The 24,304-nt window shown below is 33.4% G+C and overlaps 1 protein-coding gene across 17 annotated transcripts; it reads left to right on the top strand.

The window, feature by feature from the left end:
• The first annotated feature begins 1,030 nt into the window (after positions 1–1,030).
• LOC114325198 (balbiani ring protein 3) lies at positions 1,031–11,339 on the top strand. 17 transcript variants are annotated; one of them, XM_050651716.1, is made up of 15 exons: positions 1,031–1,147; positions 3,597–3,830; positions 4,554–4,787; positions 5,734–5,967; positions 6,110–6,297; positions 6,674–6,719; positions 6,862–7,095; positions 7,238–7,471; positions 7,614–7,847; positions 7,990–8,223; positions 8,366–8,599; positions 8,742–8,975; positions 9,118–9,351; positions 9,487–9,717; positions 10,937–11,339. In XM_050651716.1, the coding sequence occupies exons 2-15, from the start codon at positions 3,600–3,602 to the stop codon at positions 11,162–11,164; spliced, it is 3,030 nt and encodes a 1,009-aa protein (XP_050507673.1). In that variant the 5' UTR covers positions 1,031–1,147; positions 3,597–3,599; the 3' UTR covers positions 11,165–11,339. The 17 variants fall into 17 exon arrangements, with proteins under 17 accessions (XP_050507673.1, XP_050507666.1, XP_050507672.1 ...); XM_050651709.1 differs by having other exon boundaries at positions 6,110–6,343; positions 6,486–6,719; XM_050651715.1 differs by lacking the exon at positions 5,734–5,967 and having other exon boundaries at positions 6,110–6,343; positions 6,486–6,719.
• The last annotated feature ends 12,965 nt before the right edge of the window (positions 11,340–24,304 follow it).

Raw genomic sequence — 24,304 nt, 5'->3', positions numbered from 1 at the left:
AGTGATAAAGAGGCGATAAACGGGGTCCAAATAGCAGTTAACCAAATCCATAAATGGAAGCAAATATAGAGAATCAGTCTGAATGAAGTTAAATATGTTAATGTTAATTTTAACAACAAAAAACTAAAAAAATATACCGGTTATGATCAACAATATCCAAGTGCCATATGTAGCACTATTAAGTATTTAGGTACAACATTAAATGCCAAACTACGCTGAAAGGCTCACGTCAAGAAAAAAAGGGAAGAACTAAGTATAAGGTATACAAAATGTTTGGGATAGTTGAAAAAATCTCCACTTTGTCGATCTATACTAATCAACTTTCCAGAACCAAATACTGAGAGATATTGTAGATGCTTCTTGATACATGGCAAACAATTACCTCCATTTTCCTCCATGTAGGAATTGAAATAGTGGACATAATCATCAAGAAGATGGCAGTAAGTCACGAGGAACGACTTCATAGGCACGAGAATATTGAGCCAATCCAGCTCATCGATACTACTGGGCAAACTAGAAGAATAAAGAGGACAAATCCTTTTGAACTAGTTAAACTGATAGTGAAAAGCAGAGAATAGTACTTTTGCGCGTCGAATGCATATTAGAATAGTGCATCATCTGTTTAGCTTAGATGAGAGACGCTATAGGGTAAGCTCTTACTGTTAAGGAACAATAGTAATTTAGGTTAAATTACAATTGCTCATTGATCGTTCATGACCAGATCGTAATTGTAATAATGATCATGCTACAGATCATCATAGCGAAAAAAAATATTAAATGTCTGAAATTGTGACCAATATTTTTGTTAAACACTGTATTATCCATGTTAACAAATCAATAAAAACTATTTTGCAAACATATACTTTATCTTTTACTTCACACGACTTAACTATTTTCAAAATACGGGATTCCGAAAACAATGACTTGCATATGTCACTAGTTCCGTGTGACTATGGTCATGTTCTAGTGATTTCTAGTCTACCAGCGTCTAGTGTGCAAATCCCCTGCACACGACACGTACGAAAAGAGCGGTATCTACTATAAAACCAAAACCGAGATCACCGTCCTACATTCTGACTCAGATTGTAGTTATCAAAACAATACGTAATAATTGAAAGTGACGTAGTTTGTTTATATATTGCTAACGGTATGTAGATTTATATAAGATATAAATAGTTTTAATTTTTATATTCTATGGGTTCAACATTATTATATTCTTACTTTCAAATAAATATAAAATTTAATAAAACTTGAAGTACTGAATAAGCTAATACAACTTCAAGAATATCGAGAGGGCCATACATTATATTTTGAATTTTAATCATTTATTTTTTAAGTTCTTTTTTTTTATTTAACAGTCTTTATTATGAGATTTTTTTTAAGACCGAAAGTTATTTTTAGGCTTATTAATTCCAGTTTATGGAATCTTTATTATCATTAGTAAAACTGTTAGTCAAAAAAATCTTATTAAAATAATTAAGTTCCTAAACCACAACTTCCTATTTGCCAATTGAGTTTGTTTGTTTTTATACTGAAACTACTTATAATAAATTGTTTCTTATCTTTAAATGCATTCCTTTTTTTTTCGAATCCTGAGAAAACTAATTGAAAAATTTAAACGCAGAATGAAAGATTACATTATTACCGAGGGCCGAACATCTCTTAGAATAAAAAATGTTTCTTTTGAATGAGATATTTGAAATTAAAAGTCACACTAAATTTTCTCTTTTTTTTTTCACCCCTGTAACTTAATAACATTATAGAAATTTTCATTATTATGAGATTTTTTTTAAGACCGAAAGTTATTTTTAGGCTTATTAATTCCAGTTTATGGAATCTTTATTATCGTTAGTAAAACTGTTAGTCAAAAAAATCTTATTAAAATAATTAAGTTCTTAAACCACAACTTCCTATTTGCCAATTGAGTTTGTTTGTTTTTATACTGAAACTACTTATAATAAATTGTTTCTTATCTTTAAATGCATTCCTTTTTTTTTCGAATCCTGAGAAAACTAATTGAAAAATTTAAACGCAGAATGAAAGATTACATTGTTACCGAGGGCCGAACGTCCCTTAGAATAAAAAATGTTTCTTTTGAATGAGATATTTGAAATTAAAAGTCACACTAAATTTTCTCTTTTTTTTTCACCCTTGTAACTTAATAACATTATAGAAATTTTCAGGGACTTTCCAGCGCTCCGGAATCCCAGCGCTCTGCAATCATTTGTAATCTTTCATTCTTCGTTTAAATTTTTCAAAAATACTAATTAGTTTCTCAGGATTCGAAAAAAAATTAATGCATTTAAAAATAATTGGCTTAAAATTTTGCTACTAAACTATGCTACTAACTGCTTTTGCTTGAAATCCACTAAAAACGATTTTTGGAAAAATAGGATTTTTCTGGGTCGCAAAAAGTACCTTGTTCGCGAATAGTATTAGAGAAGTACATAAATCAAAAGCATATGGCGTTTAGTAGACTAACAGCACATCCAATAGTGCATTTAAAAATGAAGTGCAAACTCTTCTTAGACAGTCACACTCATTTCTTAGCACTTCTTCTTCCTGAGGTACTTCCTTAGTATGTTCATCTTGATTATTTTCACATAAAAGATTCGTGTACCAAAAAAAGTTTTGTGACTTTTTCACTCCTTTCCAAATTGTTTTTCCATAAGTGTTGAACACTTTTTGGTGGAATGGCAATTCGCAGGTTGACTTCGGATAGCAAAAATTTTTTTAAACACTTTCCCTTTTTGTAAATTGCGCGCACAAATTCAGATTAGGCTTCAAAGTGATAATGCTGAAAGCATGAAATTAAATTTAAATTTCTTTAGTTCTTTGAATATGTGTCTTTTCCAAACAGACTCTTTTTAAGTCTCATATTCCAACAATTTTGTTAAGGTAATTTTGCAGAGGCGAATCAATCAACGACAAAATATCTGACGACCCATATTAAATCGTCGCATCTCTAATAACTCCCTAGTACCATCGATTGGTCGAATGAAATATTTGCATAAGAAGATAAAGTAAAAAATGCGTATTTTTGGATTTATTTGGTTTTGAACAAAAAGTGGATTTATTCGGTTTCGCAAGAAAACATTAATATCACCATTAAAATTCAGTAGAATTTATTCGTTTTTGCACATATATAGTTATATGTATGGTGTAATTTAACAAAATGAACCGATATTGAACACTAACGAAATTTTCATAAAAAGTGGATTTTTTCGGTTTTGCTTGAAACCTCCTTAATTTCTCTGCGTATCGAGTCTTCTAATACTTTCTAATCTAACATCCTAGCTTCAAGAGTAATCTCTGTGCGTCATTCCCAAGCTTTTGGATGCATAACACAAGTATTCATCAAATTTTGTGATACTTATTCCAGTCAATGGTATTCACATACTATATTTTATTGTTATGACTTGTTTATCTTCAGACTTCAAAGACCATACCTACCTCTCAACTTTTTTGTCGCTGTTTTCATATTGGAATCCTTATACATAAATATAGTTTGTTAATCACTCACGTTTGAATTAATAGTCACTACCGTTCGTATTTTTTCTGTCGCATTTTAATAAAATTAATACGTTTGTCTTTAGAAAATGGATTGTTGCAAGAAAGGAGAATCACTTAAGATTGTCAAACAATGCAAGTTCATTAAGCAAGATGGCACTGAAGTAGATTGCGAGTGCACCTGCACATGCATATGTGAAAGTGACTGCCAAGGCTGCTCTGGAAAAAATTGCTGTAACTGCGAGTGCTCTGAAAAAACTGCCAAACTAGGAGCGGATGGGAAATACCGATGCATATGTGAATGTGCATGCAGCTCACAGGTAAATATAACATTAAAAGGGTAAACCCTGTAGTTGGCTGTATACCTTTGTTAAGACAACGTAGAATGAAGTAAACACTTCTGTTGTATATAGGTATATTATAAATTTATTAAAAAATTTTTAAAATTCATCCACAAGGGAGTGGTTTCAATTACTTGTACACTGGACGTTTACACTGAGGATGGTCAGTTTGACCGAAAACGTTTTGTACAACCACTCCCTTGTGGATGAGTTTTAAAAATTTTTTAATAAATTTATAATATACCTATATACAACAGAAGTGTTTACTTCATTCTACGTTGAGGTAAATATACTTCACAAATTTGATCTTGATAAAAATAAATATGGTTTGTAGTCATCTTGAAAAACTATCTTCAATAATTGTTAGATTAAATTAGGTATTTATATCTATCATTAATCTACTTATGCTTCTCATTTAAAAAAAAGGATTGCTGCAACCAAGGAGAGTCCTACAAGATTGTCAAACAATGCAAGTTCATTAAGCAAGATGGCACTGAAGTAGATTGCGAGTGCACCTGCACATGCATATGTGAAAGTGACTGCCAAGGCTGCTCTGGAAAAAATTGCTGTAACTGCGAGTGCTCTGAAAAAACTGCCAAACTAGGAGCTGATGGGAAATACCGATGCATATGTCTTTAATACTTGTTAGATCAAATTATTTATATATCTACCGTTCTAATTTACTTATGCTTCTCATTTTAGAAAAAGGATTGCTGCAACCAAGGGGAGTCCTGCAAGATTGTCAAACAATGCAAGTTTACTAAGCAAGACGGCACTGAAGTAGATTGCGAATGCATCTGTACATGCACATGTGAAAGTGACTGCCAAGGTTGTTCTGGAAAAAATTGCTGTAACTGCGAGTGCTCGGAGAAAACTGCCAAACTAGGAGCTGATGGAAAATATCGATGCTTATGCGAATGTAAACGTAGCTCACAGGTAGATTTACTTCACATTTTATTATTGATAAAGCTTAACATTGCTTTGTATAGTCATCATGAAATATACTTACTACTTCTTCTCCCTTCTCTTTATAAGCAATTCTGCTTATTCATTGGCAGATTGATACCTTTGTGGAAGTGTATCACTTCATCTTTTGTGCAATCGGCTTTCTTCTACCGATCGGTGATTTATCTCGTGCTATTTTGACCAAACGTGTCTCCTCCATTTTCATTATGTACTTATTCCATACCTTTTTTTTTCTATTTACTATCCATTCCTTTATAATACACTGTACGTTACGTTTCCGTCTAATCACTTCACTCCTCTTTCGATATTTCAGCGTATTTCGTGTAATTCTTCTCAGTAGCTACTCTGATTCCTGACGTTTTCAGTAGTCTTTTTTTTGTGGCTCTATCAAATCTTGTTTATGATTCATACGTCATTATTGGTCTTACACTGTACATATGCACTAACATATAGTATCTGTACTTGATTTCTCTTTATTTGGTTTTTGTACTTGATTTCTCACTTCTTTATCAAGGTCTGCGTAGCTGGACAATATAATTCCAAGGTATTTTATTACCATAACTTTTTCGATACTGATGCTATAAATTTCTATTTAAGATCTGATTGGTTCTTTACTGATTACTATTGCTTTAGTTTTCTGAGATAGATTTCATATTAAATTCTTTTGTTCTTCTGTTAAATATGTGACTAACCTTTGCAGACTATCTTCATGTTGGGCTGTTAATATCGTGTCGTCTGCGTAACAAGGTATTATTACTTCTTTGTTTCCCATTCTCTACCCTCTTCCTTTGTTGACGCTTTTGATGATTTCATCCATCATTAAATTGAAGAGCATAGGGGTCAATGACATATCGTACACTTATTTAAAATTATGACTTATTACATAATTTTAACTTAATTATATTTCTCGTTTTAGAAAAAGGATTGTTGCAAGAAAGGTGAATCCTGCAAAATTGTCAAGCAATGCAAGTTTACTAAGCAAGATGGTACTGACGTAGATTGCGAATGCACTTGCACATGCCTATGTGAAAATGACTGCCAAGGCTGTTCTGGAAAAAATTGCTGTAACTGCGAGTGCTCTGAAAAAACTGCCAAACTAGGAGCGGATGGGAAATACCGATGCATATGTGAATGTGCCTGCCTCTCACAGGTAAATATACTTTACAAATTTGATCTTGATAAAACTAAACACCCTGGTTTTTAGTAATCTTGAAAAAATGTCTTCAGTAATTCTTAGATCAAATTATGTATTTATATCTATCATTTTAACTTAATTATGCTTCTCATTTTAGAGAAAGGATTGTTGCAAGAAAGGAGAATCCTGCAAAATTTTCAAGCAATGCAAGTTTACCAAGCAAGATGAAACTGAAGTAGATTGTGAATGCACTTGCACATGCGTATGTGAAAATGACTGCCAAGGCTGTTCAGGAAAAAATTGCTGTAGCTGCGAGTGCTCTGAAAAAACTGCCAAACTGGGAGCTGATGGGAAATACAGATGCATATGTGAATGTGCATGTAGCTCACAGGTAAATATACTTCACAAATTTGATCTTGATAAAACTAAACACCCTGGTTTGTAGCCATCTTGAAAAAATGTGTTCAATACTTCTTAGATTAAATTATGTACTTATATCTATCATTTTAATTTACTTATGATTCTCATTTTAGAAAAAGGATTGTTGCAAGAGAGGAGAATCCTGCAAACTTGTCAAGCAATGCAAATTTACCAAGCAAGATGGAACTGAAGTAGATTGTGAATGCACTTGCACATGCGTATGTGAAAATGACTGCCAAGGCTGCTCTGCAAAAAATTGTTGTAACTGCGAGTGCTCTGAAAAAACTGCCAAACTGGGAGCAGATGGGAAATACCGATGCATATGTGAATGTGCATGCATCTCACAGGTAAATATGCTTCACAAATTTGATCTTGATAAAACTAAACACCCTGGTTTGTAGCCATCTTGAAAAAATGTCTTCAATACTTCTTAGATTAAATTATATATTTATATCTATCATTTTAATTTACTTATGCTTCTCATTTTAGAAAAAGGATTGTTGCAAGAAAGGAGAATCCTGCAAAATTGTCAAGCAATGCAAGTTTACTAAGCAAGAAGGTACTGAAGTAGATTGCGAATGCACTTGCACATGCCTATGTGAAAATGACTGCCAAGGCTGTTCTGGAAAAAATTGCTGTAACTGCGAGTGCTCTGAAAAAACTGCCAAACTAGGAGCGGATGGGAAATACCGATGCATATGTAAATGTGCATGCCTCTCACAGGTAAATATACTTTACAAATTTGATCTTGATAAAACTAAACACCCTGGTTTTTAGTAATCTTGAAAAAATGTCTTCAGTAATTCTTAGATCAAATTATGTATTTATATCTATCATTTTAACTTAATAAGGCTTCTCATTTTAGAGAAAGGATGGTTGCAAGAAAGGAGAATCCTGCAAAATTTTCAAGCAATGTAAGTTTACCAAGCAAGATGGAACTGAAGTAGATTGTGAATGCACTTGCACATGCGTATGTGAAAATGACTGCCAAGGCTGTTCGGGAAAAAATTGCTGTAGCTGCGAGTGCTCTGAAAAAACTGCCAAACTGGGAGCTGATGGGAAATACAGATGCATATGTGAATGTGCATGTAGCTCACAGGTAAATATACTTCACAAATTTGATCTTGATAAATCTAAACAGCCTGGTTTGTAGCCATCTTGAAAAAATGTCTTCAATACTTCTTAGATTAAATTATATATTTATATCTATCATTTTAATTTACTTATGCTTCTCATTTTAGAAAAAGGATTGTTGCAAGAAAGGAGAATCCTGCAAAATTGTCAAGCAATGCAAGCTTACCAAGCAAGATGGCACTGAAATAGATTGCGAATGCACTTGCACATGCCTATGTGAAAATGACTGCCAAGGCTGTTCTGGAAAAAATTGCTGTAACTGCGAGTGCTCTGAAAAAACTGCCAAACTAGGAGCGGACGGGAAATACCGATGCATATGTAAATGTGCATGCCTCTCACAGGTAAATATTCTTTACAAATTTGATCTTGATAAAACTAAACACCCTGGTTTTTAGTAATCTTGAAAAAATGTCTTCAGTAATTCTTAGATCCAATTATGTATTTATATCTATCATTTTAACTTAATTATGCTTCTCATTTTAGAGAAAGGATTGTTGCAAGAAAGGAGAATCCTGCAAAATTTTCAAGCAATGCAAGTTTACCAAGCAAGATGGAACTGAAGTAGATTGTGAATGCACTTGCACATGCGTATATGAAAATGACTGCCAAGGCTGCTCTGCAAAAAATTGTTGTAACTGCGAGTGCTCTGAAAAAACTGCCAAACTGGGAGCAGATGGGAAATACCGATGCATATGTGAATGTGCATGCATCTCACAGGTAAATATGCTCCACAAATTTGATCTTGATAAAACTAAACACCCTGGGTTGTAGCCATCTTGAAAAAATGTCTTCAATACTTCTTAGATTAAATTATATATTTATATCTATCATTTTAATTTACTTATGCTTCTCATTTTAGAAAAAGGATTGTTGCAAGAAAGGAGAATCCTGCAAAATTGTCAAGCAATGCAAGTTTACTAAGCAAGATGGTACTGAAGTAGATTGCGAATGCACTTGCACATGCCTATGTGAAAATGACTGCCAAGGCTGTTCTGGAAAAAATTGCTGTAACTGCGAGTGCTCTGAAAAAACTGCCAAACTAGGAGCGGATGGGAAATACCGATGCATATGTAAATGTGCATGCTTCTCGCAGGTAAATATACTTTACAAATTTGATCTTGATAAAACTAAACACCCTGGTTTTTAGTAATCTTGAAAAAATGTCTTCAGTAACTCTTAGATCAAATTATGTATTTATATCTATCATTTTAACTTAATTATGCTTCTCATTTTAGAGAAAGGATTGTTGCAAGAAAGGAGAATCCTGCAAAATTTTCAAGCAATGTAAGTTTACCAAGCAAGATGGAACTGAAGTAGATTGTGAATGCACTTGCACATGCATATGTGAAAATGACTGCCAAGGCTGTTCAGGAAAAAATTGCTGTAGCTGCGAGTGCTCTGAAAAAACTGCCAAACTGGGAGCTGATGGGAAATTCAGATGCATATGTGAATGTGCATGTAGCTCACAGGTAAATATACTTCACAAATTTGATCTTGAAAAAACTAAACACCCTGGTTTGTAGTCATCTTGAAAAAATGTTTTCAATACTTCTTAGATTAAATTATATATTTATATCTATCATTTTAATTTACTTATGCTTCTCATTTTAGAAAAAGGATTGTTGCAAGAAAGAAGAATCCTGCAAAATTGTCAAGCAATGCAAGCTTACCAAGCAAGATGGCACTGAAGTAGATTGCGAATGCACTTTCACATGCGTATGTGAAAATGACTGCAAAGGCTGTTCTGAAAAAAAATGCTGTAACTGTGAATGCTCTGAAAAAACGGCCAAACTAGGAGTTGACGGGAAATACCGATGCACGTGTGAATGTGAATGCAGCTCACAGGTAGATATACCTTCTAGTTTAATCTTGATAAAGCTTAAAGTTGCTTACGATTATGTTAAAATATCCTTAATACTCATTAAATTAGATTAGAAACGTACACCAATCCCTTTAACTTATTTATATTTCTCATTTCAGAAAAAGGATTGCTGCAAGCAAAGACAATCCTGCAAAATTGTCAAGCAATGCAAGTTTAAGCAAGATGGCACTGAGGTCAATTGCGAATGCACCTGCACATGCATAGATGAAGCTAACTGCCAAGGCTGTTCTGAAAAAAATAGCTGTAGTTGCGAGTGCTCTGAAAAAACTGTCCAATTAGGAGCTGATGGAAAATACCGATGCACATGTGAATGCAAATGTAGCTCACAGGTAGGTACTATACTTTAAGTTGTAGTCTTAATAAAGTTTAACCTAGCTCATTCTCATTTTGAAATATTATTAATACTTATTAAAGCAAATTATGACTTACTATCATCCCTTTACTACTACAACTACTACTACATGTCGGTTTATAACGTTCTCCTCCGTTTTCTCCTTTCTTTATTTATTTTTTAGCTCCAACTTTTTCTCGGTTTACCTCGTTTTCTCTTTCCTTCCGGTTGCTATTTTAGTATTTCCTTTGGTATTCATTGTTCATCAATTCTTTGTATATGTCCGAACAAAATAAGTTCTTTATAAAAAAAAGACTAAGTTTTCACTCTAATGGCATATAAAACAACATAATGCTATTCTACATCCCACCAGAATGAAAACAATGGGAACCTTCTCAGGTTACACCTCCGAGGCTTCTACAATTTGCAAGCCATACGGATGCTGAGACTGAGGAAGATGAGGGAATTCTACAATTTACAATTCACGTCCCATCTGCTCAGCGCGGTAAAGTTCCAACGAGAATGGTTCCCTTTGTACTCTAATCAGAGTAAATGTAAATCAAAAATGAATAACCATTTTCAATTTCGTTGCAAAACGAAAATACAGCCGAACCATATTCTAGTCCAATCAGAGAGCGCATCAAGCACCTCTACCGGTTTCGAAACTTATTAGTCTCTCATCAGGAGGCACATATGCTGCTCTCCCTGATCCAACCAGAACAAACCCCAGCGTGCAGTCACGGATTGCAACGAACGAAATGGCATAGATGCCCTAGCGGCAACTGCTAACAAAAAGACTAAGTTGTCACTCTAATGGCATATAAAACAACATAATGCTATTCTACATCCCACCAGAATGAAAACAATTAGAAACCTTCTCTGGTTACACCTCCGAGGCTTCTACAATTTGCAAGCCATACGGATGCTGAGACTAAGGAAGATAAGGAATTCTACAATTTACAATTCACGTCCCATCTTATATTAAGTTCTTTATAGGTTATCCATGAGGGTTTGTTTTATTCCCATTATTTCGCTAATGTGTTCGTTGGTAATCCTTTCTCTTCTAGATCTTCCTGCGCCTCTTCACCAATAATCCATTTCAGTTGCTATCAGTGTTTTTTCTTTTAGTGGCCATACCTGACAACTATATAGACGGATACTTTTCACTATAGTCTTATATATTCGTCACTTTAACTTATTTGTATTTCTCATTTCAGAGAAAGGATTGTTGCAAGAAAGGAGAATCCTGCAAAATTGTCAAGCAATGTAAGTTTACTAAGCAAGACGACACTGAAGTAGATTGCGAATGCACTTGCACATGCGTATGTGAATGTGACTGCCAATGTTGTCCTGGAAAGAACAGATGTAATTGCGACTGCTCTGAAAAAACTGCCAAACTGGGAGCTGATGGAAAATACCGATGCACATGTGAATGTACTTGTTAGTTTTAAATTATTTTATTTTTACAGTATAATATCTGTTGTCGTTGTAATTCGTAATGATTATAAAGACTTTAAATACTACGCTTGAGTCTAATTAAAAGTCTGGAATTATCTTAAATAGCCATAAAAAAAATAATTTTTCATTTGTACACATTAAGTAATAAATTGTTATATAGATCTTTTGAGCGTTTTTTTTTTAAATCAAGAGGAAAATCAAGGGGAAGCTTTGTATTGGAATGGTGCACAGAATTACAAGTTTATAATCACTGTGCAATCGGCACCCTAACACGAACCGTATATACTGAATACTTAGAATAAATAGAACCTCTACTGATACAAGAAACTAAATAATACAAACTCAAAGAAATTTTAAAAAAACGGAATGAGTTAAAAAGGCAAAAAGGGCGTTACCTCTTATTTTCTTCAAGGAAAATTCTTATAACAAAAATACATATTAACCGAATAACAAGAAACAATCACACTTACTTTATTAACCGCATCAACTACTAAGTTATTAGCGATACTACTGAGTTATTAGCAGTATATCTAGGTAGTTATTAGTAGTACATCTTTACATTTTATTAAATATATTATTCTCTGCATCACTTGGTAAATGTATTTTTGTTATACATTTTGTTTGTGTTGTAAATCGTCATTTTTCGTTTTTTTTGTCAGTGTTAAATTATTTATAACTCAAAAACCACCAATTTTAGAGAAAAATTACAAGAAAACTTTTTTGTTGAGAATGATCCAAAACGCATAAAAAATTAATTTCTATGTTGTGTTAAAAACAAAATTGTTTAAAAAAATTATAACCACTTTCGCATGGGCGACCTCTAGAATCTTATTCTGCGGTATCTGATAAAAATGATTATGCAAAAAATATCCTGGAAATATTTTTCGACGAAACCGCGCTTTTCGACTTACCCACATAACAATTTCATGTTCTTAGTAGATTCATAGAACATACTTTTCAGAAAAGTATATACTAAGAATATGCGTCATTACCATTGCGAATGTGCAGAGCACATACTGAGTATGTACTACATTACAGTACTTAAACGTTCTATGTATATACTTAGAATGTACTACCGCACTTCTTTTCAGTATATACTAAGAATATACTTTTAGAACATTCCAAGGACGTGCTATAAACCTTCTATTTATATACTTAGAACGTACTACCGCACATCTTTTTAGTTTATACTAAGAACGTACTTTTTATAATATTCCAAGGAAGTGCTATAAACCTTCTATTTATATACTTAGAACGTACTACTGCACATCTTTGTATTAGAAGAATATATTTTTAAGGATATTCTAAGAAAGTACTATCAAGTGCTATATTGCTCAGAAGTATGTTTGCAGCATCACCTAATCTCATCTTACGTTCTACTGGTTCTACCAAATACCTATTATATTTACATATTTTAATGGCAAATGAGAATGTAGTCAGTACCTACATTATGCAATATTACTTAAAAAGTAAGTAGGTACATATTTATAAACTTTAGTTATATATATAAACTATTATATTTAGCTAAACTAAACTATGTATGAGTAACTAAAATTTATATACTTATATGTACTTACTTATATGTTTTTATTAAATAATAGAGTTACCAAAATAGATTATACATATTTTGAAGCACCGCAAACAAACGAGATTATTTATGTTCTTTAGTCCTAGTACTTTATTATCATTCGTCTTCATCCTTAACACTGCTACACTGCATAGATAGATACATATTTTCGATTTCATATTTTACCGTTGTTTCCTACCCTGATCCATTCAGGTAAGAAATGGTCAGAATAAGACAAGACGGGGTTAGGGGGATATGTATTGTGGAAGTGGAATAACAACATCGGTGCACCGGTGAGTGTTGCCAAACGGAGGGAAATTTCACTTTTTGCGGGAATTTTCAACATAAAAGGTGATAAAGGAAAAAGTTAACTCAAAATGGAATTTTTGTTCCAGTCCAAATTGTAAAATATAAAAAAAATCAAAATATTTAAAAATAATTAAGCATATCTTCTCAGATTTTGTAAACAGGAGGGAATTTTTTTATAAAAGTGGGAATTTTTAAGGTTGACGGAAAAAGCTTACTCGATGGTTGGCAACACCAAAGCCTTTGGTTGTGGGTTTTGGCATGCTTTGGTTTTGGAATGGCCCGTATCACAGCCTCCCGTATTGAATTGAATGTACCTAAATTCAAATTCCAACGATGTAAAAATACTCGTGATAAACTCGAAATGGTGAAGTTATTTCAATTATGAAAACGAATTTTTAATAATAAACGTTAATACAATTAATGTTTAAACTTTTTTACCATACAACAATTTTCAAATGAAATTAGTCCAATACTACCTACATACATAAATTTTATTAATTATTCTAAAATATAACAAAGTTGATAATATATCAGGCTAATATTATACTTCCTATACATACATATTTTTTTTAAGATATTTTAAAAGTATCTACTTATAAGTATGTGTTAAGAATGTACTTATAAGTATGTGCTAAGCATATTTGATAAAGGTATATTCTAAGAATAAACTTTTACGAATATTCCGAGTTACTACGTACACGAATGTACTCAGTATATTCGGTACGAGAATATACTTTAAAGTATATGCAAAGAACATGAAATTTAGAATGTTTTTAAGGTACATGCTATACTTGTACTACGCATATACTAAAAAGAATATACTCCGACGAATGTTGGTAGTCTATGCTTAGAACCTGATACGAACATCATTGTTATGTGGGTACTTACTTAATCCGTGGCGTTACAACCCTTCGTGGGATTTAACCGACTCAACAGCATGCCTCCTGAGACAATAATTCGTCCCACAATAACGTATGGAAGCGAGACATGGACTCTGAACCAGCGGGAAACAACAAAATTACTGGTACTTGAAAGAAAGATACTGCGGACTATATATGGACCTTGCAGAGAAGAGACAACAGGAGAATGGAGAAGAAGACACAATGATGAACTCCAGACAATATATGGAGATGAAAACATAGTACGCTACATCAAAACAAACCGAATAAAATAAGCGGGTCACGTGCTCGTGACCGCCAGCCGAAGATCGAGTGACGAAAGACTTCTTCGCCACATTCTGGGAAAGGCCCGATGGTAGAAGGTCAGTTGGTCGCCCAAGAAAGAGATGGAAGGACGCAGTAGCCAGTGATCTACGCAAAATGGAAGTACAGCAATGGGAAATATCTGCTCAGGACCGACAGCAATGGAGGGAAATAGTAAATGCGGCCAAGACTCACATAGAGTTGTAGAGCCAAATGATGATGTTGATGAACAACATGCCTCCACTATTCTCTGTCTTTAGCAACCTCTATCCAATTTTCCACGTTCATAGCTCTCAAGTCCCTGCTATATTATCTCGCCGCCGGAGTCGAGGGCGTCTGCGTGGTCTTTTTCCAGTTGGGACTTCCTTTCACATCAGCCTTACTGTTATTTGGTCAAAATGTCTTCTGAGGTGCCCTACCCATTGAAGTTCTCTTAACTTTATTTCTTTTGTGATGTTGGCGTCTGGATAAATTTCTTTGAGCTGGTTGTTAATTATTATCCTATATTGTGCTGATGCTTCATCCAGCACAGGCCCAAAGATTTTCCTTAGGATTTTTCTTTCCCAAACACATAGTCTCTTTTCGTTTGCTTTGTTATCGTCCACATTTCACTTCCAAATATCACAACGGGTCGTATGATTGTTTTATACACTAAGATTATTGCGGCTCACATACATATATTTCATCTTATTTTCGTTGATTAGGAGTCTGGTCTATTGACATACAGTATGCGGCAAAATAAACAGTACTGAAATGAATTTTGAAACGTGTATGATTATTTATACATCTAGTACACGTGATATAGCCTTGCAAACATTATTCACGACCACGCACGTTCCCGATAAAACAGATTTTAAAAATGCCCTCTGGCCAGTAGCGGATCTACGGGGAGCAAAAATGAGGAAATTTCCCCTCCTAACAAGGCCCAAAATAAAATAAAAAGTTAAAACATAAAAATATATTAGCTAATATGAAACCGAAACCACAGAAAGACAAATTCCACAAAATAAACACGCTAGTTAGGAATATTAAGGGAACTTAATGCTTATAAGTTATTATTTATGTCTTTTATGTAATCTGAGTTTATCTTTTTTATGTCTTTTGGTTGGTTTTTCATTGGAAGCTCCCCCAAACGCAAATTTCCCCTTCCGGGGCAAATGTCTAGATCCGCTACTGCCTCTGGCATCAAAACATCTTTAATTCTATTCCGGAATTCCGAAATGGCGGATGGTGAATTTGTCTTATTCCTTCAGCATTGCCCATATGTACGCATCTGGTGGCGTTAGTTCTGGTGAGTGGCAAATACCAAAATGAAAGCGCAGTATTTGAAGAGACTCCCTGGCAGTGCGATAGGTTGTCCCGTCCTGATGAAACTATTGTTGATTTTAAGTTTGGACCCTTTTCGTGACCTTTTCCGTATGACCGAAAATACTACTCCGCCATAAAAAAATTTTCTGCCAAACTGAGAGCCATTCTGAAGCACCTAACATTATCACGACCTTCACATACGTTATAACTACATTCTGAAACCACTCAGTACGTTTTGGCGCATGACACATACAAATTGGAGGCATACGAATTTCACTACTGTTTATGTTGCCGCATACCGTAATACAATAAATTAGGGACGGCGGTTTTTGACAAAACACCGGTTTTCGGTTATACCGGTTTTTTGCTTACGGTGTAACCTGGTGGTTATAACCGGTCAAAAAAACCGGTTTTCCAAAAACCGGTTTTCGGTTTTTTTTAATTCAATAGGTTACAATGTTACATTTACAATGCACTTTAGTTTGCGAATACTCCACTCGACTCGATCATCATCATCATCATCATCATCATCATCCAACCAATTCACGCCCACTGCTGGACATAGGTCTCCCCCAATTGTGTCCACACTTCACGGTTTTGTGCTGATTGTTGCCAGTTTTTACTAATCCGCCTGATATCGTCGGTCCATCGTGTAGGCGCCCGTTCTCTACTGCGTTTATCTTCTCTTGGTCTCCATTCCATCAGCTTTCGTGTCCATCTTGAATCTTTCAGCCTGGCGACGTGTCCTGCCCAGTTCCATTTAAGCCTGGTGATACGTTCTATAACATCTGCGATACCGGTTCTTTGTCTGAGATTTTCATTTCTTATTTTATCCCGTAAGGTTACACCCAGCATGGATCTTTCCATACGCCTTTGAGCAACCCGCATTTTCGACGCTGTTGCCTTGGTTAGAGTCAGTGTCTCTGCTCCATATGTCATTACCGGCAGCACACATTGATCAAACACTTGTCTTTTTAAACCGATCGGTATATTGCTGCTAAATATGTCTCTCAGAGCTCCGTAGGCTGCCCAAGCCAGAGTTAATCTTCTTTTTATTTCGCATGTTTGGTTATCTCTGCCAATACTAATTTCGTGACCCAAGTAAATGTACTTTTCCACTAGTTCTACTTCTTGTTCACGTATAATCAGCTGTCCACTAGGAATCAGATTAGTCATATATTTAGTTTTAGAAAAGTTCATTTTCAAGCCTATGTTTCAGCCGATAGCATCTAACTGATTTAGCATTTCCTTTACTTCTCCTAGGTCATCAGTTATAAGGACTATGTCATCTGCAAAACGAAGATGATTTAACTTTTATCCGTCTATTGTGATCCATTTATTGTCCCAGTTGAGCATCTTAAAGGCATATTCCAGAACAGTTATGAATAGTTTTGGCGAGAGTGTGTCGCCTTGTCTTACGCCGCGTTCTATGCTTATTTGTTTGGTTTTATCATGTAACTTAACACTCATTGTTGCCTCTTTATAAATATTATAGATGAGTGTACTGTAACGATAGTCAATGCGGCATTAATTTAGAGCTTCTAAAATGCTATCCAGCTCTATCGTGTCAAAGTCTTTATGAAAATCCACGAATGCTAGGACAAGGGGCTTATTATATTCTAATGACTTTTAAATTAGTACCTTTACTGCCTGCAGATGGTCGTTTGTTCCAAAGATTGATCGAAATCCAGCTTGTTCTTTTGGCTGATAAAAATCTAGCTTCTTTTCTACTCTTGATGTCACTACTTTTGTAAAGAGTTTGTATAACTGGTTTAGCAGGCTAATGGGTCTGTAATGTTCTAAGTCTGTCTTATCTCCCTTCTTATGCAAAAGTATTTTTACTGCGTTTTTCCATTTTTCAGGTATCGACTTTTGATGAAGGCCTAAGTTGAAGAGATTTTTTATTTTACCTATAAGAATGTGGCCTCCGTTTTTAATGGCCTCTATTACGACTCCATCTTCGCCTGGTGATTTTCCATTTTTCATTTTTCTCAGTGCTTGATGGAGTTCACTTGTGGTTATCTCTGGTAGTATTTCGGAGCTTGATTTATTATTTTCTTTGAAACCGCTTCCCTCAAAATTATTTTGATTTAGCCTTTGGCTCCTATATAGTTCCGAATAAAATTCTTCTACGATATTTAGTAAATCTTCTCTGTTTGATGTTATTTCGCCTTTTTTATTTTTTAATTTATGTATTTCGCATTGTCCATTGTTCAATTTCCTTCGTAAAACTTTCAAACTTTTGTTTTCTTCTATGATTTTATAGATGCCTTGAGTTTTAAACTTCCTTAGATCTTTTCTTATTTCCGTTGACACTTTCTTGTTGATGTCTGTTAACGCACTTTTTTCAGTGTTTTCGCTTCCTCTCATTGTACTTCGAGTTTTGATTAGTTCTCTAGTTTCTGGGCTTATTTTTTCATCTCTCTTCTTTTTTGGGCAGTTTTTTTGTTGACTTTCTTCAATGGCTCTAATTATGTTTTCATTTAAGTTATTTATACTTTCATCTGAAGTTATATTTCTTTCCAAAGCAGCGTTTATATGGTGTTGGTATTTATCAATATTTAATGGGGGCGTCCAGGCTTGCAAAGTTTTCTTTTTTATCAAAAGATTTTGTTCTTTTTTGAGGTCTATTTTAAATAGAGTCTCGACTCGATACTCAATATCAATAGGAACAGAATTAGTACTATCGAAAGAACATCAATATCAATAAATATAAAACACAATTTTTAATAAAACCATTTTATTCTATTAACTATTATATTTATTTATTATTTTATTATTATTATATATTTATTGTTTATTATTAAATATAATATAGCGTAAGATTAATATACTATACATATTGCAATAATATACAATTTAAGCCAACCATTTCAACTTATAAAAAATTTCCCAGACTCTTTCAAATGGGATTTAAAAAAAATAATATCAACATAAATATTTTACTTAAAAATAAATTGGATAATGCAATTATTTATCTTTTATTTTTACTACCATCAAAAAAAATTTATCATGTATTTCTTTTAACACGTTTGTATATTTTTGTATAATATTTACATTTTAACTCATTTAATACTTCCTGTATGGGTGTATCGTTTTGAAAACATAGGTAAATCCTTGGAGATTCGTATTCGTAATCGGTAATTCGATATCCATAGTCAGAACATTATTTTTGGTAATCAGAAAAAGTCACTCACCCACTTTCAATTTCAAGAGTGAAGTGTGAAAAATAGATGATGTTTGCGTCTACTTTAACCAGATAAATTCTTATGTAAATATTATGATTACAAATACCTTTTCAACGAAATATTATAATAAAACTTAATTGTTTCTGGCTGATGTGAGTTGGCACTTTCAGTTTAGTTCTGTATTTATAAAATAAAATATGACTTATGGTTTTATTTCGAATAATTACTTGAGATTAATAATTATGATTGGGATCCAAAATAATAATTAACCTAATCCTAATCACCGTAAAAACCTAATAACCGGTTTTTACTTTAAAAAGAAAAAACCGGTAATAACTGGGACAAAATAACAACCGGTAAATACGGTTATTGCAAAGTAAAAAAAAAAACGGTTTTACGTTAAAACCGGTAGGTTTTCCCATTCTTACAATAAATAAAAACGCCAGAAATGAAATATTCATCGCCTTTGTAGAAAGCACTATACTCTGCGGAGAGGAAGCGTAAAAAATTAAATTAAAATGTATGAGTTACAATTTTAAAGATAGAAAAATAAATTGTGTTGAGTTTAATTAAAATTACTTATTTGATGTTTCCATTTTCACTTTAAAAACAGTTCTCAAAGTACAACGTGTTTAATTCATTTATTTGATTTTTATTTTGCGAATGCTATGAGAGATATAAATTGAAACGTCAAAGTAAAATATTTTTAATTAAACTTAATAATAATAGTATAATATGAACAAATATAACGAGTTGAAAAATATTTATTTGATTTGTATTTTGAGAATGCTTTGAGAGATATGACCTCCTAAGTCCATAGGTCCAGCCAGCTGGACAGTGTTTACTAATTTATTACACGGTGACTATTCCGGTTGGGCATCGCTGCGTCCTATATTGCAGCATATTGGACTTCCTATTTATCAGTAAAATTTATTCGTTTGAAAAATTTGACAACAGCGCCTACTTCGGTAGTTTCTTGTTACATGTGGTGAAACTTTTTAAATTATGATGGTGGCTCCACAAAAATACAGTAAGTTGTAGTGTTTTTCTGTACTTTAAAGTATTGATTGTTTTTAATGTATGCTACCTGATGATTGGACGTATTTGTGGTAAATATATATTTGAAAATCATTACAACTGGACACATTAGCGGTCCTCTAAACTTTTTGTTTAGCATTTTGGACATTGGGACTTACCCAAATATGTTACCATACTCACGTTTATTAAGTTTAGTTACAGATAGTAAAAGGATATTGATAGAACGTGCATTGGAGGCTATTTTGGTAGATAACGATTTTTTCGTCAGTGAAGAGATAACGATAATGATCAAAGGAAATGGATTTACAGGAATTTAAGCTGTATGTTGAAAGGTCACTAGCTCTAGGTGGTAAGCCTGCAAGTGAGAGAAAAGCTAGTGCGTCTATTTCAAGAGAACCGGAGACATCTGAAGATGAAGTGCCCATAATTCCTGTAAAAAAATGTACAGTTGTCCAGTTACCGCCTATAGATGTAAGAAAAACCAGTAATGACCATTTGCCAATATGCTCTGTCAGCAATAGAAATTATTACCGCGTTGCCTAAACCTCTTGGATGCACTAAGAAGACGAGATTCTTTTGTACAAAATGCAAAATGTATATGTGTATTTCTCCTGAACGAGAAGGTTTTTCCAGTTTCATACTTAAATAATTATATTATATTATAGGTCTGGATCCCGCGTATGAAAAAAAAGTTGATTAATAGCAAGCTGAAAATTTGTTAATAGCTTAAGGGTGTCTAGTCGGATAAACTTTGACATATGGGAACACTGTAACAGGGGCAGTTTTAATTGTGGAACAGGTTAAAAATTTGGAACGGTCAGAACACGAAAGTGGCACATTTATTTTGTCCGACAGAACAGACATAAACTCTCCGAACAGAGATTATACTCTCATGCAAAAATCAGACTGTTATTTATCACCAAATTGGCGTATTAATGAGTGGAACATGTAGAATATGTCAAATGACAGGAATTATGACAGGTGATAAATAGCAGTCTGATTTTTGCATGAGAGTTTAATCTCTGTTCGGAGAGTTTATGTCTGTTCTGTCGGACAAAATAAATGTGCCATTTTCGTGTTCTGACCGTTCCAAATTTTTAACCTGTTCCACAATTAAAACTGCCTCTGTTACAGTGTTCCCATATATCAAAGTTTATCCGACTAGACACCCTTAAGCTATTAACAAATTTTCAGCTTGCTATTAATCAACTTTTTTTTCATACGCGGGATCCAGACCTATTATACTTATTTTGCAATTTGCAATTTGCATTGTGCACTCATTTTACCATATCTTGAGTTCTAATTGTTGGATTTAAGTTAAGTAAACGTTTTTTTTTTCGTTTTTTTTTTACGAATAAATTTTATTTGAAATAGTCTTTTTTATCTCTTTTAGTTTATGAGCCAGAGACTTATAAACAATTTATAAACAATTAAACTGTTTATAACAATTTTTTGACCACTCGGATCGAATTCCACCCTCGAAATTCGTAATCAGCAGCCAAAAATCCATAAGAAACCGTTGATTTTGTCCATCAGAAGTGAAAAGGACACGGTGACCTCTATTTGGCGCCTAGACTATAGTTCAAATATCGACTTCCGGTTCTACTTTCGGTCACTTTGGGTAAATACCTAGGACTCAAGAAGTTTAATTGTTTGTTACATATTACCATTTGGCACTACTAGTACATTTCTATGCATTTTGAGGGAAATAAGACTTTTCCTTAATCTAGGGGTCGGCAAGACAAGAATTCTTGTCTTGATAACAACTTCTTGTCTTGTCTTGAGAAAAAATCAAGAAATTCAAAAAAGTCTTGCCTTGACGTTTTCTTGACATGTTATATCTTGTCTTAACTTAAGAAATTTCTTAATTACTTGGTCCGGTGATTCCCCGGCGATTTTTTTATTGCGATGCGTGCTGACACGGCCTAATAAATCCCAGAATGACCTACAGAATCTAATACCAGAGTCAAAAAATACTTAAATGAGCCTAGGTCAGAAGATGCTGAGAATATACTTGATTGGTAGAGAAGACACAAGAATGTCTACTCGTTATTATCGAAAATGGCCAAGGATTTTCTCAGAACGCCAGCAACATCTATACCTGCGAAAAGGCTATTTTCAATAGCAGCTTTAACAATAACAAAGTCAAGAAATCGGCTAGACGTTGAGTCCATAATGCTGGGGTCACAGTAACGTCTAATGCCGTTACTGTGGCCCCAGCATAAGAAGTATTATCTGCCTTAATTCATGGCTTATCAATTGCGATTTAAAAATTTATTTTACATTTACATGATTTACATTTTGTAAATCGTTTTAGCAAAAAAAGTGTTCAATACATTAAAATACGTTATTTTATGTTAAAATATGTTATTTTTTTCACAAATTAATACCTAGTTTAGATATTACAAGATTTCTTGATTTCTTGACCAGAAATCTTGGTATTGACAAAAAATTTCTTGTCTTGTCTTGAAATCTAAAATTATTTCTTTTCTTGAAATCAAGACAAGATCAAGACAAGATCTTGAAATTTTCAAGAACTTGGCGACCCCTACCTTAATCCCGTGAGGAACCTGCTAATTGATACCTGTCTCAACAGCAGAAAATGAAAGACATACCTATAAAGATACGTATCCATACGTGAGTACTCCATGCTCGGTGTAGCAACTGGATATAGTGGATACGTTGGTGTTCGCCGCTCGGCGCTCACCTCTTCGTTCAACCGGTTTGCGGTTTATATGATGTAGGGGAGTGCATGCCATATCCATTTGAGCAGCTACACCTAGCACGGAGCACCCCCGTATGGATACGTACCTTAATACGATCAGGTTCGTTTAGTGAAAGAAAAAGGGAGCGCATAGATCATGTACCTGAAGCAGATGCCCATGTATTTTAAATTATGTATTTTTACCGTAAAATTCCAAACAAAAAGACCCAATTAAATGTCACCACGTGAGATATCAGTATTGTTGATCCCAGAAAAAACGAAAAAAACATGTTCAAGTTATTTTGTACTTTTTGTACTCATAAAAGTACTTTTTTCTACGAGCGTGCAAAAAGTCTACTTTCGCCCACGCATTTTAGTTTAGAAAGTTTTACTTTTCCGCACTCGTGTTACTTTTCCGCACGCGTTTTACTTTTCCGCACGCGTGTTAATTTAGATATGTTAATATGGCCTTAAAGTAATTATAATACATGCAATAAACTAATATTTAGATATTATTTACTAATTTATTTCAAATATATCTTATTGTGTTCATGTTTTAATGAAATTAACGTGAGAATTCGATGAAATAAAATAATTTTGACATAATATTCGTAAGTCAAATCAGTAGACAATAACAGTGGTTTTGAATCGTCGTCATGCTAACCAATTATGCTGAAACTTTGGTTTTGACAACCTAGACAAAGAATTAATTTGTGTACCTATTTTCATATTAAATAAACTAATTGATTAAGATTTGGTCATTTTTTAAAGGCTCGTAACTCCCGCTTCGCGTCGTTCGGCAAACTGCAGTCGCATGCGGAAAAGTATGACTTTCTGCACTTGTTAGGAAAATAACTATTTTTGACTAAAAATCGCTTCGAGAGATTTACCACCTTTACGAACAGATTTGATTTAACTGTAAATGTATAAAAATAAACTGTAACTGTAAATTATTTAATATACTTTTCATTAAAAACTGTATGCATTCAAGTAAATATATATTTTTTTCTACGACAGTTTAATAATATGCTCATTATTAGCTATTATTTAATAGATAATAGCACCCATTACTGTACCTGTGAGTAATAATTCATTACTCACGGGCTGAAGTTCGATTCAAATGGCGCATGCCACTTTTAATATTAATCGTATCTATATAAACTGCAAATAAAATTACTTGTTTAATTTAATACAATAATTAAATACAATACTAAACTTGTTATAATACAATAATTAGTGTAATTTATATCAATAATTAACTTCAAAAAATTTTAAGGAATTTTAACTGTAACAATGTCGGTATATTTTTTACGTTTACCTATGTCTTGTTTACTAAAAATTTTGACGTTTATCATTTATTTAAGTGACAGTGACATTAGCGTATTTTGTTTGTGTTAATTGGAATTTATAACTAATATTGTGTTTATTTTTCAAGTTATATTGTGTTAAATATGTTATAACATATTATATATAGTTAAATGTAAGTGTACATTATAACTATATTGACATACGTCCACCGAAAATAGCCATTTCCATTTATTAGATTCACTGACAGTAGATACAAATTTATGCTTATAATTTTTCGGAAACGAATAGAACTTGGATTGACTATTTCTTGTTGTATTTTTACCATAAATAAGAATTGGGTAATAGTAGGCAACCAATTACTTAGCCACGTACTAGGGGCAAACAGCATTTATGTATTTTGATAAATTATTATAATTTAAATCTCGAGTAGTTGATAATTATATATTTTACTAATTAAAATAAAAGAAGGTCGTAGAAAATGTATAGTATTCTACTCGCATGTA

This window comes from Diabrotica virgifera, chromosome 5 (assembly GCF_917563875.1).
Source record: "Diabrotica virgifera virgifera chromosome 5, PGI_DIABVI_V3a".
Taxonomy (NCBI): domain Eukaryota; kingdom Metazoa; phylum Arthropoda; class Insecta; order Coleoptera; family Chrysomelidae; genus Diabrotica; species Diabrotica virgifera.
Note: the sequence above shows the minus strand (reverse complement) of the source record. Positions and strands in the feature narration are given on the sequence as shown.

Excerpts from the sequence above, each read along its gene's own strand:
- LOC114325198 (XM_050651709.1), top strand. The coding sequence starts at position 3,600 with ATGGATTGTTGCAAGAAAGGAGAATCACTTAAGATTGTCAAACAATGC. Across the intron at positions 4,788-5,733 it reads AATGTAAACGTAGCTCACAG|AAAAAGGATTGTTGCAAGAA; the intron begins GTAGATTTACTT and ends TTCTCGTTTTAG. Across the intron at positions 8,976-9,117 it reads AATGTGCATGTAGCTCACAG|AAAAAGGATTGTTGCAAGAA; the intron begins GTAAATATACTT and ends TTCTCATTTTAG.